The following is an 18,300-nucleotide window of genomic DNA, read 5'->3' on the forward strand; positions in this document are numbered from 1 at the left end:
GGGGGGGGGGGGGAGGATGTATAGGGAAAGGCTTGAGGAAGTTTGAACTTTTGAAACAAGTTTTTTATCCCTTTTACAAAGTCTGATGAGTGAGCAGAAACGTGTGTCTCAAACAAACAAGCTTTTGATTGTGACTGGGGGAAAAAAAGGAGATCTAATAATAGCAGGCAGAGCTGGTGCTGTAAAATGGCATTTTCACTGTTGTAATGGCGAATGAGGTAGCTGTTTGGTCTATTTTAAAGGCAGCTAGTTGCCAGTTCTTTTTTTGTACCAGAAATGCCATTGGAGTTACACTATTTGGAGAAGAGATATTGATGTTTTGTTCAGGGTGGAAGGAATGCAACTATTGAATCCTGGATAGAGAGGCGAGAAGAAAGCAAAACAACGATCCTCAAACTCCTCAAAAGTGTTTTTTTGTTTTGCATTCTTTCATTGGGATCATTGAGGTGGAAGTGATTTTTTTTTCCATTCGTTGTTTTCGAGGAGCAAAATAGAGGGGCTCTGAGTCGGGTGGATCAAAGGCGGCCTGGGTGGAGTGAGGCAGGATTCCTCCTGTTGAGAGGAAAAAGAAAGGAAGAAAGAGAGACACCCCAACAAGGAAGCTTTAGAATTGATAGAGGGGCTACAAGAGTGAACACAGGAGCTTAACGCCTAAGAAAACTGTGTGTGACAGGCAGCGAGGGTTATGTGAGGAAGCAGCATAAAGTGGTGGTGGTGAAAGTGTTGTTTTGGGAGGGTAGATGGAGGGGTGAGGGGGGTGCTGAGAGGCACAGACCGTTATGCTGAAGCAGGAAGGGAGGGGTAAAGAAGGGGAAGGGGTCTTAACCGCCCTGCTTGAGATGTAAATTTGTCCCCGTTGCGAGCCAGGCCCGAGGCGAGGGTCCCCTCTTATTATTTCTGTACATGGAATAGCCATGGAAACCCCACTGAGAGCCATTGAAATGTCTGATTCCAGCAGTCTGGGGATAAATCCCTCTTTGGCTGCTGAGGTGCATGATGTGTGTGTGTGTGTGTGTGTGTGTGTGTGTGTGTGTGTGTGTGTGTGCCCCTGTGTATGCTTACATTTCTGCTCCCACCTTTGTGTGTGGATGCATTTGTGTACATCTGAAGGAATTCTTTCACAGGGGACTGTGACTGAACTGAGAAGAAACGTAACTTTTGCATCACATTTTGGCAAAAAAAAAAACCACTCAATTTGTAACGCTGAGGTTTGTCTGGCTTCTTTTCCCGCTGCTGGAAACAGCTGATCGTTCACTTTTTTTGTGAATGAAGTTTCTTCTTTATGATATTGGCTTTCTTTGTTTGTCGTTGAATGAGTAGTCTGTGTGGTTAGCATTTCATTTCTAGGGCTGTGTAGTGACAAAGATAAATATTTTAGCACTTTCAGTCAGTACAGTCCCCCTTAATAACATGTAACGCAAGGCTTATTAACAGTGTTTTGGGGGGGGGGGGGTATAATGGTTAATACATATTTTACCAACTCTTCATTGATCAGTTTTAATTAGGTTGTGGAAAATGTCTAATTTGATGCTTTGAACCTCATTAAAGCATTAGTGAATTATTGATTTACTATTAATTAGTTATTACTTATAAACCCTTTATAGACAGTGCCAGTGATTATTATGTGGCAGTGTTGCCCCTTGGCTGGTGTTCATCTTTTCTCCTTGCTGTAATAATGCTGTAATAAATGTTGGTAACCATTAATAGCTTTTCCACAACCTGGCAACCCAAAAGATGCTGTTATTAATAGCTTAAAAGTGCTCTATAAAGCATTAGTAAATTATTTTTTATCCATTAATAAACCCATTAGTGCCAAGTTAGTATTTTTTTTTTAGCAGCTTTTTCTTTTTATGAGCAGATGATACTTTGTATGTATGTACATCCATGTGTAACTCAAAACACACATGTAAGCACGTCTCCACTGTGTCTACGCTGCGGTCCTCAGTGAATGGTTCCAGCGAGGTCTGCTGGGAGAAATCAGCTCGCAGCCAGCCGCACAAATATTTCCTCACCGGATTAGCTGCAATTGAGTCTGTCTTTTTTTTTTAGCTTAAACCACCTGTGTGTTCCCGCGTTGGTGTGGTGGAGGAGGAGGAGGAGGAGGAGGAGAGGAGGGGGGTTAAAACTTTATCTCTTCATCAGACAACATCCTACTCTTCCCTGGACTGTACCATCATGTGACAGAGGGGAGACCAGAAGAAAATGTCTGTGATGAGAATAACTCCAGGAAAAATAAAGGAGAAAAAGCTGCTGGTTGGTTTTGAATGACAAGGAGTTTGAATGGTGGAGGGTCGAAGGTCAAGCTGGTTCTTTTTAGAGGCGGGCAGGGAGCGGAGGGGTGGTGGTGGGTGGGGGTTGAAAGCAAGACAAGAGAATGCACATTGTGATGGAAAAGTTTGGGGGGACAAAGGAGGCAACGGGCTCAGTTTGGCGTTGCGTTGAGCAGACAGGCCCTCCTTTGTCTCTCAACCCCTTGGTCAGGAGGCCTTGCAACTTTCATTCTTCCCCTATTTCTTTCCCTCCCACCCCCCCTTGAACAAATCGGTTCCCCCAGTCTCCCGTACCCTCTTTTGGAGTCGTGCTGAAAAGAAGTGAAAGGGAAAATAGAGAGTTTGCAGTGTTGCGCAGTTGTTAATTAACATGCAGATGTCTGATTCGTTGAGAGCTCTTATAGCATGGGCTCAGGATTATGAGGGGGACCGGTTTTGAAATGGTGAGAACACAGTAGCAACGTCTGAACACACACACACACAATTCCACATGCCCACATGCACACAATAACACCCCCTTGTTGTTTTTACAGGCTTCACTGGGAACCTTTGCCAGATAGACATCGACGAGTGTGCCAGCACGCCGTGCAAAAATGGCGCCAAGTGCACAGACGGACCCAACAAGTACACCTGCGAGTGCACCGAAGGTATACAAGTTTTAACAAAAGCTGAAATAAGAGAAGTAGATACTTATAAGGCCCTACAAAAAGGGAACGGAATGTAAAAATAGAACGAACCAGTGAAATTTACCCAATTGAGAAAAAAAAAAAAGAAGCTCAAAAGAATGAATTCTTTCCAGGTTACTCTGAGAGGCACTGCGAGACGGACATCAACGAGTGTTACTCCGACCCGTGCCACTACGGCACCTGCATCGACGGCCTGGCCTCCTTCAGCTGCCACTGCAACCCCGGGTACACCGGCCGGCTGTGTGAGACCAACATCAACGAGTGTCTGAGCCAGCCGTGCAGGAACAGGGGCACCTGCCAGGACCGAGAGAACGCCTACATGTGCAGCTGCCTGAAGGGCACCACCGGTAACTGCCACACACACATACAAACAGAAACCTGAACATGACATGCTTCTGCAATTTAAGGAATACTGAAAGCAATTTTCTGACAGGTATCAACTGCGAAATCAACATTGACGACTGCAAGAGCAATCCCTGTGACTATGGGACCTGCATCGACAAGATCAATGGCTACGAGTGCGCCTGCGAACCCGGCTACACAGGTAGGAAACTTGCACACAGAGTTGGTTGTCTAATTGCTTATTTGCAGAAAGGCTCCCTGCAACTGTAAAGTTAACTTAAGACAGGTTAAACGTGGCTGCTGTCTCAGGTGACGGGTAGACAAAATGAGTGTTTAAGGTGCAGGAGCGGTGCAGAACGTATGGACGGAGTAGTGAGGGGTCTTGACGGGGAGGGTGACAGATGGCGAGCGAGTGAGCACGCTCCTCTGAGGCTCGGCCGGTGTCAATTTCCAGCTCCAGCCTGTCCCCAACCGGCTGCTGTTAGGACACTGCAAGCTGCCCTCACATACAAAGGAGAGGACTCACACACACACTCTGGCACACACAGTCACCTGGGATTTCAGCAGGAGAAAAGATTCCCTGAAAGATTCCTGAAAGTTGAGCTTTTAAAAGCTTGGAAGCCGGTCCCTGCTTTAAAGCTAAATGGGCTGCCTTTATGTTATGCGTGGCACCAGGCTGAATGGCTTCAACGCTTCAAGTTGCCGACAAAAGGGGACTTAAAACCCCCTCATGTTTCTGGAAATTGATACATTCGCAGCGCTGAGATATAGACTGCGGCTTTTGTGACTGTGTGTGTTGGCGAAATTCACTGTCTCTACACCAATAAAGACATTATGTGATGAGATTACATCATTTAAAAAGAAATACTTGGACATTTTGTGGTTAACCTTTATTCACACACCCGAAAGATGGATGAGAAAGAAGATCAATACCCAGGACTCCGGACTAACTTTTCCACTGTTAGAACTGGTCCTACCAACTTTCTTAGTCGGTCGCACCAGCACATGATTTCAGTCGGAACCTCTCGTTGTCTCTCCCTGCCCACCAGCCTCCTCCTCTCTCTCCTCATTTTGATTATCAAAATAATCAGCTATAGGTCGCTTCACTGTTCTTTAAATATGAGGCTATGGCCGGGAGACGATTAGCTTAGTTTAGCATAAAGACCAGAAACAGGGTGAAACAGCTAGCTTTGACTAGGTAAAAAAAGGGTGATGTGTGTTACTATTTGTTGGCCGGTAGCAAAGACTTCCTTACTACACCCGGCCAAGAAATAGTCCCCCACATATCCCCCCCGTTTACACTTTTGTTTTTGTATGGATTAAACAAAAAAGATGCAACATGTTGATGAGTGAGCTTTAGGAGTAGTGGGAGGCTAACTTTTTTCCCCCTGTTTTCAGGCATTATGCTAAGCTAAGCTAATTACCTGCTGGCTCCAGGTACATATTTAGCGTACAGACATGAGAGTCGTATCAATCTTCTTATCTAACTCTCGGCAAGAAAGCTTATTAATGCATTTCACCAAAAATGTAAAACTGTTGCTGTAACAAAAATGTATCCTCTTCTTACTTTTAGGCACCATGTGTAACATCAACATCGACGAGTGTGCCATCAACCCCTGCCACAACGGCGGCACCTGTATCGACGGCATCAACAGCTTCACCTGCACGTGTCCAGACGGGTACCAGGACCCCACCTGCTTCTCCCAGGTCAACGAGTGCCTCAGCAACCCCTGCATCCACGGCCACTGTGAGGACAAGATCAATGGGTGAGTTAAAGTGCACTTTAACTGACTTCTGTCAAGTATAGAACCACCAGGCACATTGTATCTACATTTAGAGATTCATCACTGAGATTTTCCCTCGTTTTTCTCTCCACGTCAGCTACAACTGCCTGTGTGATTCTGGCTGGAGCGGAAAAAACTGTGACATCAACAACAACGAGTGTGAATCCAACCCATGTATGAATGGAGGCACCTGCAAGGACATGACCAGCGGATACGTTTGCACCTGTCGCATGGGCTTCACTGGTCAGTATTGGTGTGGATGAGTGTGTGTGTGTATGTGTTGATGTTTTGGGCTTTTATAGTGTGTTTGTCATCCAAACCTAACTTCCACGCCACTTGACTGTTGACCTTAAACTTAAACTGAAGTGTGTGTGTGATATATTGTCCGCTCTAACCCCAGGGCCCAACTGCCAGACCAACATCAACGAATGTGCCTCCAACCCCTGCCTCAACCAGGGGACGTGCATCGACGACGTCGCAGGCTACAAGTGCAACTGTATCCTGCCCTACACGGGTATGAAAATATTGGAAATATTTCATGCGTTGGTTTGGGGTTGTGGCATTTCCAGTTTCCACAGCCTGTGTGCTGTAAGTTATTGGGGCGAAGAGGAAAGAACGTGCGGTGGATGAAATAGCTGTTGAGTAAAGTTCAACAGCAAGACTTCCTCGGGGCTCAAAGACACCGAACCTCTGACTCTGTGATACACATGCATTCCTGATAAGAGAGCTGGAAAATATTTTTATGACATCTGACTTATTTTTTGACAAAACAGATAATGATGGAAAGGCTGAGGGCAAATTGTCTTGTATTTGTCGAGTCGTCTTTTCGGAAAAATCCACAGGACTTTGAATAATAAAAGGCCCTTGCTTGTGCCGGGGTGGGAACAGGGTGCTTGACACATTTCCTGTTTGCCTGCTTCCTGTCTCACAGAACAGCAAATGGCTACACAATTGCCGGAAACTGGAACCAGCTTCCTGTACGAGCCATGTGTTATGGAAACAGATAGGGAAATGTCTCCGCAGGCCTCTACACTGACAGAACCTGGCTAAAATCTAGTGATAGCACTGATTGAAAGATGATTCTGTGTCCATTTGGGTTGGGTTATCTCCAAGTTCATGACTCCTACATGATATCACACAGTGAATGTTAATGTTGATCACATTACAAATGTTATTTATTTTAATAAAAGCGGTGTGTGTTTTCTTTTGTTTGCGTGTTACAGGAGAGAACTGTGAAACCTTGATGGCTCCCTGCAGCTCCAGACCCTGCAAGCATGGAGGAGTGTGTCAGGAGTCGGAGGACTATCAGAGCTTCTCCTGCGTCTGTCCTGAAGGATGGCAAGGTGAACATTAATGCAATGTAATGAACATTTGTGCCACCATTCAAAGAAAAGGTGACCTTTACTTTGTCTTCCTCTTTCCACCCCTCCAAGGCCAAACATGTGAGGTGGACATCAAAGAGTGTGTGAAGAATCCCTGTCGCAATGGAGCAACCTGCCAGAACACTTTGGGCAGTTACCGCTGTGCCTGCAAACCGGGCTTCACTGGACGCAACTGTGAAAGCAACATCGATGACTGCAAGCCCAGTGCGTCCTCCAGTCTCTCTCCCTTTACTCCTGTTGCTTAATCGATATTCCGTAGACTCATTGTAAACCAAAAGCAAAGACCTGAAAACATGTGCACTGAGCCTTTCCCCTCACCCCTCCTCCCGCAGACCCTTGCAGCAACGGAGGCCTCTGTAAGGACGAGGTGAACGGCTTCCTGTGCACCTGCCTGGCCGGCTTTCGGGGCACAAAGTGTGAGGAGGACATCAACGAGTGCGAGAGCAACCCGTGTAAGAACGGAGCCAACTGCACCGACTGCGTCAACAGCTACACCTGTACCTGCCCGCCCGGCTTCAGTGGGATCCACTGTGAAAATAACACTCCCGACTGCACTGAGAGGTATGTAGCTCACAGAGTATCATGTTCAAACCCCACAGCTTTTATTTTAAAGAGTTAAGACAGACTGGTAATCGTCTATACATACACAGATTGGTGAGTAAGAGCATCTGCTCAGATCAACAGGTTCACTTTCATCCACTTGTTAACTTAGACCCCATTTTCCTGTCCAGCACTGCCCCCTCTGGTGGAGTATTGACGCACACCAGCTTTGTTCAACATGTCATATGTTGCAGCTGTCCCATAAACAGGAGGTTAAGTAGACTGCAATCTAAATGAGCTTGTAAATGTAGCGCTGTTTGTGAAGTTGTCAAGACTGGTTTCCCTCAGCAACATAAATGCAGCTCCCAGGTGGGAGACTTTTGTTTCTGTAGCAAAATCAGATGTGAATAAGCCTGCAGTTTCAGGTAATGAGAGCTGTATTTGTCCAACAAAGCTGCAGAATACTTGTCAACTAATTTACAACATTCTTTTATCTCTGTTTTTCCTGCAGCTCCTGCTTCAATGGCGGCAGCTGTTTGGACGGCATCAACACCTTCACGTGTTTGTGTCCGCCGGGCTTCACTGGGAGCTACTGCCAGCACGACATCAACGAGTGTGACTCCAAGCCCTGCCTGAACGGCGGCACATGCCACGACAGCTACGGCACCTACAAGTGCACCTGCCCACACGGATACACCGGCCTCAACTGTCAGGTAGGAGGAAGGAGAGGCGCTTTAAAGGGACAGTTCCCCCCCCCCAGCATATAATATTTTTGTACTTTTCTGTAGAAATGTCTTCCTTCTTTTCAATATAGTGGAACTAGATGGCACTTGGTGCTCAGTTGAAAAACTGAAGTTTCATGTAGGAACTATATTTTAGTTCCACCAACTACTAAACAATCTAGATTGATAAATAGCACTATAAGTAAGAGGAAAAATGTGTATTTTTGATATTGGGGTGAACTGTCCCTTTATGTTTAAGCCTGTTTTTCTAAAAACTGGGAAAGATTTTGTTTAAAAGTGAAAGTATTTTCGATGTCTTTGATACTTAACTGACAGCTGTTTTTTCCCCCATTGTGTAGCGTTACACTGACATACTATATAATCTTAGACTTCTTCTTTTGACCTGCAAATCACCAAATCCCTTTTTGGGATATTTAAATTTGTGCGAGTAAATGTGTTTGCACCTTTAAGAACTTGGTCCGCTGGTGCGACTCTTCACCCTGTAAGAACCGGGGAACTTGCTGGCAGAGGGGAACCACCTACAGCTGCGAGTGCGAGACTGGCTGGACGGGACTTTACTGTGACGTCCCGAGTGTCTCCTGCGAGGTGGCAGCCAAACAAAGAGGTAAGATGAGAGCTACCTGGGTTTGGCCAAAGGTGTTCTTTTTGCATATTCAAATTGCAATATCATAAATAGAGTGGGAATTGGTTTGATGGTGAAAATGAAAAGCCCACCGTCTCATCCTCTCTGCGTAGGAGTCGACGTCACCCATCTGTGTCGTAACTCGGGTCAGTGTCTGGACGCAGGAAACGTTCACTACTGCCACTGCCAGGTCGGATATACGGGAAGTTACTGTGAGGAGCAGGTGGACGAGTGCACCCCAAACCCCTGCCAAAACGGAGCCACCTGCACTGACTTTTTAGGTGGATACACCTGCAAGGTAACAGCGCCAAAGGAAGCTATGCATCTAGTTGTTGTGAATTTAATGTAAAATGAATTCAGAAACCATGTCACTGCAATCTTTTTTATGTTATACTATGTAATAGAATGCATCTGGTCTAAATAGAATTCCAACATGTATTATTTTACCTTTTTATAGTAACTTGCAGAGAGTTAATTAAACGTAATGTTGTGTTGTAACATTTTTCCGGTGAAATTAACCCAATCAGGACAGTGTCTCTTCAGTTAATGTTAATTGCAAACTGAGTCTTGAATGTCACTCTACTTGACATTTCAAAAGTCTCATCATTACCTTATTTAACTTTATAAATATTTTTTTTTTATAAATCTCAAACTTTAATTTTCTATCATGAATTTGTTAAAATGTCCGGGTGTACAGCAGGCATCCTTCCAGCTAAAGCAACCGTAGGCAGTCCTAATGAAGAGGCCTGGTTATAAATAGAAGACAAACAGCGTGGTTATGTTAATCTCCTCTGGAATAGAGGGTCTGCTGGCCTTGGCAGGATGCAGGCCAGAAAACAGCCAGGTAAACAAAAAAACATCTATTTCATGTCGGGCATTGATTAAACTTTCCCCTCTCTTCTCCCTCTTCCTTCCTCTTCTTCCTCCTCCTCGGCTTCTTCTTCTTCTTCTTCTCCTCCTCTCTCTCAGTGCATGCCAGGATACGTGGGGACCAACTGCTCCGACGAGATCAATGAATGTTTCTCCCAACCGTGCCAGAACGGGGGCACCTGCATTGACCTGATCAATACCTACAAATGCTCTTGTCCCCGGGGAACCCAAGGTCAGCGGACCCCACGCACACTCCTCCACACCGCTCAGCCTCTCCCTCCTCTCCTCCTGGTCTCCACGCTTCATTAATTAGGGCTTAACAGCAGCCAGGGCATGTCTGCAAAACTCCTCCTCCCGTCTTGCCTCCACCCTTCCCTCCACTTGTCAAATACGCCATTGATTTTTCTCCCTCTCACACATGAAGGGAGAGTGTGTTGTAGGTCAGCACAAAGTGCCAGCGGAGTTGGGTGTATCCCAAAAAAGCCGACACGTTGTTGGAGACAGAGGAAGAAACAAAAAAATGTCAGAGGTTTTGACACAAAGTTAAGGGAAAAGTCACCTTAAAATAGATCTTTTTTTAGATTCATGATTTTTAAGAAATCATTTTTGCAGATTCTGAATCTTTTTCTATCAATATCTAAAATAAATAACACTTAATCAGCTCCTTCCTGTGCCATGTCCTGCTTCTGATTTAAACTAAAGCGTGTTACATTACAAAAGTGAGACACCATTGACATTCGGTCTTTCTGGACACCTCAACTAACCTAACTTTTTATATTGTTTTTTACCCCCTTTTTTTACATTCATTTCTATATGAATTTTGCTTAGACTTAACCCTTAATGGGCCATAATTCAATGAGACATTTTGCATTTTTTAAGGAATTAAGAAGCAGTTTTTCACTGTAGTTTCTGTGGCTATAGATCAGTTATGTATAGATCCCTCTGCTTAATCTTATTAGTTCTGTTTTCTGGTTTGTTGAATGTGAAAAGAACATCAAGGAGTTCAATTTCCCTTTTACTAAACTACTGAAAGCTGACATTACTTGTCCCTCTTCCCCTGCCATACCCCCCTCAGGTGTGCACTGCGAGATCAACATCGACGACTGCAACCCGTTCACCGACCCGGTCACCAAAGAGCCCAAGTGTTTCAACAAAGGGAAGTGTGTGGATCGAGTCGGAGGCTACCAGTGCATCTGCTCTGCAGGATACGTAGGGGAGCGCTGCGAGGGAGACATCAACGAGTGTCTCTCCAACCCCTGTGACCCGCGGGGCACGCACAGCTGCATCCAGCTCACCAACAACTACCGCTGCGACTGTCGCACCGGATACACAGGTAAACAGTCGGTCAGGGGGGAAACTTGTCAGCCTTTTGATGACATGTGATGTTTTTGGTTAGATTTCTTACATTTGATTCCCTACGTTAATTACATTTTTATGGTGAGATTACAATTAGTTTTTGGTAACTTCTGTTTGAGGAAGTTATCTTTGAAATGAGGTTTCGTCCATATTTCTTATTAAAAAGAGCTTTTTCTTCAGTTTGCAAATGTTGCTTGTATGGAATTTTAAAGACAAACTTATCTTGAACTGAAATAAAGCTGATTTATTACATTACATTACAGTCATTTAACAGACGCTTTTATCCAAAGCGACTTACAATAAGTGTATTCATTTATTTATTTGGAACAACTGGAACCATTTTAATAATCGACTTATTCCTTACATCAAGTCATTTTTAAACCAAAATATAAACCAAACATTCTCTAGTGAAATATGAATATTGGAAACATTTGACCATTTTCTCACATTTTATTTGCCTAAGCGATTAACAAAGATAAGTGTTGCTGGCCTGAACTGAAATCAGTAAATCAAATGTCAGGATAATCAATATGATTAACATTCTTTGTCTGTGACTCCTCTGCAGGTCAACGCTGTGACACAGTGTTTGATGGATGTAAGGGAAAACCGTGTCGCAACGGAGGGACCTGCGCTGTAGCCAGTAACACGCAACATGGCTTCATCTGCAAATGTCCTCCTGTGAGTACCGACAGTACACACTCTTGCACGCACACACACACACACACACACACACACACAGATCTTTGTCTCTTGTAAGAACATTGTATTAAACCACGTTCATTCCTCGGAGTATCACCCAAACCTGAACTGCTACATGTCTAATCCTTACTATGTAGACCGTCTCTCTTTTAATCTAACTTATCCTTTAATAAATATATGGAGGATTTAAGGCTGGGATCTCTCTTTATTCCCTGAGGCCTAACTTACATCTTTTAGATATTTTCTTATTATATTATATTTTATTTCAAGATGTTTTGTCTTTTAAATAATTGTACTTGTGCCCATGCACCACAAACTACAGTACTACTGTAGTCTGCCCCTCTCGTACTCTAAATTTATCCTATAAGAAAACGCATATAGATTTTTATTTGGATGAAAATGAAGTATTTGCACAAATTAATTGTTGATCCTAATTCAAATGTTTTTTTGTTTTTTCTTGTCCAGGGCTTTACTGGCTCCACATGTGAATATGACGCTCAGGCCTGCGGCAGCCTCAACTGCCGCAATGGTGGCACCTGCATCTCCGGCCACAAGAGTCCCAAGTGTCTGTGCACCCCGTCGTTCACTGGGCCTGAGTGCCAGTACCCCACCGACAGCCCCTGTAACTCCAACCCCTGCTACAACGGCGGCATGTGCGAATACACCACTGAGGCGCCGTTCTACCACTGCGTCTGCCCCACGAACTTCAACGGCCTCCGCTGCCACATCCTGGATTACAGCTTCCAGGGAGGGTTCGGCGATGACATCACGCTGCCGCCCGAGGTGGAGGTCGCCTGCGACATCCCGCTGTGCGAGGAGGCGAAGCACAACAAGTACTGCGACGTGCTCTGCAACAACCACGCGTGCGGCTGGGACAACGGGGACTGCTCGCTCAACTTCGACGACCCGTGGAAGAACTGCTCGGCCTCGCTGCAGTGCTGGCGATACTTCAACGACGGGAAGTGCGACTCACAGTGTGACAACGCAGGGTGTCTCTACGATGGGTTTGACTGCCAGAACCTGGAGGGACAGTGCAAGTGAGTGTTTTTATCTCTAAATTAGAATTCAGTTAATTTAATCCAAATTACCAAACCTCTAATTTAACTTCCCCCCCTCAGCCCTCTGTATGATCAATACTGCAAGGACCACTACTTTGACGGCCACTGCGACCAGGGCTGCAACAATGCCGAGTGCGAGTGGGACGGCTTGGACTGTGCCAACAACATGCCCGAGAAGCTCGCCGTGGGCCAGTTGGTCCTGGTGGTCCACATCACCCCGGAGCAGCTCCTCAACAACTCCTTCGGCTTCCTGCGCGAGCTGAGCCGCGTCCTCCGCACCAATGTGGTATTCAGGAAGGATGCCAAGGGCGAGATGATGGTGTACCCGTATTACGGGAACGAGCACGAGCTGAAGAAGTACAACGTCAAGCGCTCGGTGGATCAGTGGTCCGAGGTTCCTGGCAAGGTTCTGAATGTGGTGAAGAGGAGCCTCTATGACGTGGCAGGCGGCAGTGGGAGAATGAAGAGGGAACTGGATCACCTGCAGATCAAAGGGTGAGCAATACTATAAAATTATGTTTTATTCTATAACTCTCGTGCAATTTTTTTCTGCTTCAGTGCGCTAAATAGGTTTTATAGTTGACCTCTGTGTGTGCCGTCTCTTCTCTAAAACAGGTCAGTCGTCCACTTGGAGGTGGACAACCGTCAGTGCTTCCAGCAGTCCACTGAGTGTTTCCAGAGCACCAATGATGCTGCAGCTTTCCTCGGGGCTTTGGCCTCCAGTGGCAAGCTGGATGTGCCCTACACCATTGAAGCAGTTTTTAGTAAGTACATCAAGTTATTTGTGGTAATCTGCAAACACTTTTAAAAACACATCAATGAGCCACATGTTGCGCTGGGTGACATGTTCCTTCATCATGATGAACCTGAGCACCGTTCATTTTGAGTCAATTACACATTAATTCATTTTGAAGGATCACTAATGAGAGAGAACATAAAAGTATTAAATATTGAAATTGCATTACGACACAAACTATAATGTAACTTTGATGCTGATTTGATTTTCTCTCCTAGAGAAATGCACAACTCAAATAACTTCCAGGAGTCCGGTAATTGATTTCATATCAGTGGAAACCTAAAGCTGCTGTTGATGTTAGGACAAATACAGCCCAAAAATGTACAACACAACTGAAATGTTTGCATAATGATGAGTTGTAACAAAAGAGAAACGTGATCCACTGGTAAGGCCTTCCTCTAATGTCCACACATACATGCTCGTTTACAAGTGGATAAGACACACGCGCTGCTCCACGCACACTTAAACTGAAAGTATCCGCCGCGCCCTCTGGTCGGGTCCTAACCCTACCACTCTTTGATTGTGTATTTGTTATGCAGTGGTGAACAAATGCAATTGTGAATCTCATGGCCTAAACAATCAATCCTTCTCTCTGTGTGTAAAGCCACTGGCTTCAGGCTCCAAAATGGTTAATTGCTGCAAATCAACTCATCCAACCCCCTACTCACACAATACAACACTCTGTGTCTGTCTCTCTTCCCCTTCACAGACATGTACACATATACGTCCACAGATAACACACTCTCACATGCACACACACACACACACACACACACACACACACACACACACTTCATCCCGCAGTGTGAGGGGCTGCTGCAACCTTCACCTCGCTGAATGTAATACCAGGACTTAATGCATCTCTAAGGGTTTAGGTTGGGGGAGTTTATCATTTCAAAATCGTTAGTGGAAAAAAAAAAAGAGAAGGGGAAAAATTGATCGGGAGTGTGCTAGAAGTTGGGAGTCTTTGTTATCTCGAAAATCCTAATAAATCCTTCGTCTTTACAGCTTAAAGCGCGTGCAGTAATTTGAAGTTCATTAATCCCCCTCCTTTTTTTCTCTTAAAGAAGAAATGGTAAAGTTGTCTCTTGGTACCCTGGGTTGAAAAGGGAGAGAGGAGGTGGTGGTGTTCGGTTTTTTCCCCTTTTTTCCTTTTTTTTCCTTTTATCACGCCCCATCCCTTTTTTTTCCTTTTTTGATGAAAAGTGGTTAGCAATTGTGATTATTACTGAATAGATAGTAGAAGCTAGCTTTACAAACGGTGAGGATCGTCACTCACTTTCTGGCGCTTGCTGCTGGTTGCGGTGTGTTCCGGAGTGGGAACCGTCGGGGCGAAGAAGAGCCGGACTAGCTCTGCTCCAACACTCGGGCGGATCCTGGGTGTCCTGGTCCGTCCTCTTGTCCACGTCCGTTCCTCGGCCCGTCTTGACCATGTTGTCCCGTTTCCTACCAGGCGGAGTGGACCCCCAGCCTTCACAGGAGCTCTACCCGATCTACTTGGTCCTGGGCGGCATTGGGATGCTGGCCTTCCTCGGAGTGGGGATGGTGGCTGCCCGAAAGCGCCGCCATGAGCACGGGCGCCTCTGGCTCCCCGAGGGCTTCAAGACCACAGAGACCAGCAAGAAGAAGAGACGTGAGCCTGTCGGAGAGGATTCAGTGGGATTAAAGTAAGTTTCCATTTATTCACCAATGGCGCTCCCCGTCATCGGGTACCTGTTTCTTTGCGGGTCAGGTGAAGGGCTGGTTCTGATGGTCAGAACGGCTGTAACTGGTGATCAGACTAATTTGGGAAAGGGGGAATTTGCGTGGATCATTAATGATAATGATATAGCAGGTTTAGGTGCGCATTAATTGACTTGTAAGGGCAGAGGGGTGGGGTATGGATTTAATCAATGCTTTTGTTTTTCGGCATTGCTGCACCATTAATGGTGAGTGTTTCGGATGAGATGGAAGCAGCAGAGTGCGTGGATTTTTACTGGGTTTTTTGCTTCATCACAGGCCACTGAAAAACCCCTCAGACATTTCACTCATGGATGACACGCAGAATGAATGGGGAGAAGACGAGCCCTCGGATGCAAAACGCTTCAGGGTAAGGAAACGGAAATATTACACACCAACGGAGCTTTTAAGGATTTTTCTAAAAAAAAAATGTATAACTTAAGTTTCAATTTTTTACAAATACTAATTCAAGAATTTTGAAAATTACCATAGGGGATTGAAACTGATTTAATTGTAAAATTGAAATTTTTATGAAGACTTTTTGAAAATAATTTTATCATCTGTTTTAAAATTAAGTTTTAGCTTTTTTTGTTCCATTGTGATTTTATAATTTAAACCCTCATTCTCAATTTCAATTGCCTAACCGCTTGCTGTCCCTGTTTTAGCAGTTTGACGAGCAGGCTATACTGGAGGTGGACGACAAGACGGACCACCGCCAGTGGACGCAGCAGCATTTGGACGCCGCTGACCTGCGCATCCCCTCCATTGCTCCCACACCGCCTCAGGGCGAGATTGAAAATGACTGCATGGATGTTAATGTCCGGGGACCAGGTGGGTGACTGAAGACTCACTTTCTCACTTACTATTAACAAAATCATAGAGATTTCTGTATTCCAACGCATGTGGACAGAATCAGTGGATGTGGACCTGATTTTGGTTAATTTTCATTTTGGATGACTCGGTACATATTCCATGATTTTATTAAAGATAAAATATTCTCGTTTAATTTGTCAGCATAGCAGTAATGATGAGGGAAAATATGTTTGGAATCAGTTTTAGGAAGAAGTTGTTATCTTTTCAAGACAAGTAAAGGTATAAGAATGAAAATTAATTGATTTCTGTTCCACAAAATTAGCTCTATTATTTCTGACTTAACTGTAATTGTTGTCTTTTTTTCTTTTGGGGTCTTCAGACCTCTACAAATATTTCCAATGAAATAATTTGAAAAAGAAAAACAGTGTGTTAATAGAACAGCTCACAACTTAAGTGTGAGGTCATAACTTGTGAGAATGGTTAGTTTGCTTTGTTTTTAGGGGTCACAAGCTTAAAACTGATTTAGCAGAATGACTCATAACTTTTTGAATGAACATTTTGAGTGCTGTGCGTGTGTGCGTGTGTGTGCGTGTGTGTGTGTGTGTGTGTGTGTGTGTGTGTGTGTGTGTCTGGATTGATTCATACCTTTTCTGAGCGAATGTTCCACATTTCTAGTGTGTGCGTTTTTTTGTGTGTGTGTGTGTTTAATCGCGCATGTAGGAGTAGCTAAAGCCCCATGTCCTCAGGGTAAAGGATCTTCTTCAAAGCAGCCGGCTGGAAGCCAGGAGCCTGGGGGAAAACACTGATTCCTGATCAGATTAATCATTTGTCCAGTTATGGGCCTCTGTTTTTTTTTCTATTCCACATTACCAAAACCAATGAGGGCATCAAATGCAAAAACCCAAATTTGTAGTAAGTGCCAAATTCCCTGAGGGAAAGCTATGAAAAATCAAAGTAACAGGGTTAACAACTTGAGAGCACACTTTTTCCCCCCGTCGTGGTTCGATGCACTTGAATCGACCAAATCTGCGAGATCTGGGGCTTGCTATCCTTTTGAAGAGGAGAAAACCTATTCAAGTCGACTGACTGAGCTGCCTCTCACAGTCAGATATTAATGCTTCTTTTTTTGCAGCAGCCTAGCTTTAGCGAGCCCCGGCCTCTATCCCCCCAGCTTCGCTTTCCTTCTGAAGCCTCTCCTGTGTCGGGGCCTCGATCAGAATCCGTTATCGAAAAGGAGAGGGCTGTGATGATTCAACTCAGGCAAAAGTGTCAAATCCACATTCGATTTGTTTGTTGCTTTGTTTTGATCTGCCTGCTGCTTTGAAGTGCGCGCCTCCTGCAGCAGTTACCGGTGCCGTGCTGACCGTGCATTCTGTTATCTACAAGTGCCTTTCAACATCCCCCCCTCTCCCTCTCCCTTCTCTGTCCAGATGGATTCACACCGCTGATGATTGCGTCCTGCAGCGGGGGAGGTTTAGAAACGGGCAACAGCGAGGAGGAGGAGGACGCCTCGGCCAACGTGATCAACGACTTCATCTACCAGGGCGCTAACCTCCACAACCAGACTGACCGCACAGGTGAAACCGCCCTCCACCTGGCCGCCCGCTACGCTCGCTCCGACGCTGCCAAACGCCTGCTGGAGGCCAGCGCCGACGCCAACGTCCAGGACAACATGGGCAGGACGCCTTTGCATGCTGCTGTGGCTGCTGATGCCCAGGGGGTGTTCCAGGTGAGCTCTCATATGCCCAAGTTTTTTTGATATAGTTTCTTTGTATAGTTTTAGTGCTAAAAAAATAAATCGACTTATCAGTCAAACGTAACCGTTTAAGTAATTTATCGAGCAAAGGTGTGAAAACATTAGCTGTTTCCAGCTTCTCAATTGTGAGGATTTGCTGCTTTTCTTTGTTTTATATTTCTGTTAATTGAATATAATTTTTGGTCAGATATCGCCTTGGGTTCTGGGAAATTGTGATTTAACTATTTTCTGACATTTTCTGGACAAAACTAATAATTCAGTTCGTAGTCAATCGTTAGTTGCAGCCCTAAAAAGTATACCTGTCAAATACTTAGACCGGAGATACCAGAGGTGTCTCCGAATAAAATTTATTCGAACATTTAAATCTACCTTTTGAAGTACGACATTTTGATTAATGTATTCATGTTCAGCTCAAAAGCTCAAAACATGTCTTATGTCTCTGTAGATTCTGATAAGGAACCGCGCCACAGACTTGGATGCCCGCATGCATGATGGCACCACACCCCTGATCTTGGCTGCCAGGCTGGCGGTGGAGGGCATGGTGGAGGAGCTCATAAACTGCCACGCTGACGTCAATGCAATCGATGATTTCGGTAAGGTTTCTCTCTCTTATGCCAATTGTATGAACCTAAAAATCAATGCAATTCAGTGATTTTTAGGTTCATTAACAGTCAAATGTTAATGACCCTCAAATGCATCAAAAGAACACTTAAGATCTAATAAACCTGTTTTTGTTTCTTAAGGTAAATCAGCTCTACACTGGGCCGCAGCAGTAAATAACGTGGAGGCTGTAATTGTGCTTCTCAAGAACAGTGCCAACAAGGACATGCAAAACAACAAGGTAAAAAAAGCAAGCTGTCTCTT

The 18,300-nt window shown here is 44.9% G+C and overlaps 1 protein-coding gene across 2 annotated transcripts in view; it reads left to right on the forward strand.

Annotated features, from left to right (window-relative positions):
• Window positions 1–18,300, forward strand: part of notch1b (notch receptor 1b) — a 40,460-nt gene that overhangs the window by 19,197 nt on the left and 2,963 nt on the right. The window contains exons 10-33 of one of the 2 annotated variants that reach the window (XM_031849013.1): window positions 2,804–2,917; window positions 3,070–3,303; window positions 3,390–3,500; window positions 4,872–5,064; window positions 5,180–5,325; window positions 5,483–5,596; window positions 6,306–6,425; window positions 6,516–6,668; window positions 6,797–7,025; window positions 7,516–7,717; window positions 8,198–8,351; window positions 8,483–8,667; window positions 9,339–9,471; window positions 10,315–10,572; window positions 11,161–11,273; window positions 11,760–12,331; window positions 12,413–12,847; window positions 12,968–13,116; window positions 14,602–14,815; window positions 15,147–15,237; window positions 15,533–15,698; window positions 17,111–17,409; window positions 17,882–18,029; window positions 18,180–18,277. In XM_031849013.1, the coding sequence (XP_031704873.1) occupies window positions 2,804–2,917; window positions 3,070–3,303; window positions 3,390–3,500; window positions 4,872–5,064; window positions 5,180–5,325; window positions 5,483–5,596; window positions 6,306–6,425; window positions 6,516–6,668; window positions 6,797–7,025; window positions 7,516–7,717; window positions 8,198–8,351; window positions 8,483–8,667; window positions 9,339–9,471; window positions 10,315–10,572; window positions 11,161–11,273; window positions 11,760–12,331; window positions 12,413–12,847; window positions 12,968–13,116; window positions 14,602–14,815; window positions 15,147–15,237; window positions 15,533–15,698; window positions 17,111–17,409; window positions 17,882–18,029; window positions 18,180–18,277 (4,631 nt within the window). The remainder of the gene's footprint in view (window positions 1–2,803; window positions 2,918–3,069; window positions 3,304–3,389; window positions 3,501–4,871; window positions 5,065–5,179; window positions 5,326–5,482; window positions 5,597–6,305; window positions 6,426–6,515; window positions 6,669–6,796; window positions 7,026–7,515; window positions 7,718–8,197; window positions 8,352–8,482; window positions 8,668–9,338; window positions 9,472–10,314; window positions 10,573–11,160; window positions 11,274–11,759; window positions 12,332–12,412; window positions 12,848–12,967; window positions 13,117–14,601; window positions 14,816–15,146; window positions 15,238–15,532; window positions 15,699–17,110; window positions 17,410–17,881; window positions 18,030–18,179; window positions 18,278–18,300) is intronic. The other variant, XM_031849014.1, reaches the window with a different exon arrangement.

This window comes from Anarrhichthys ocellatus, unplaced genomic scaffold, assembly GCF_004355925.1.
Source record: "Anarrhichthys ocellatus isolate YVR2014 unplaced genomic scaffold, GSC_Weel_1.0 scaffold9, whole genome shotgun sequence".
NCBI lineage: Eukaryota > Metazoa > Chordata > Actinopteri > Perciformes > Anarhichadidae > Anarrhichthys > Anarrhichthys ocellatus.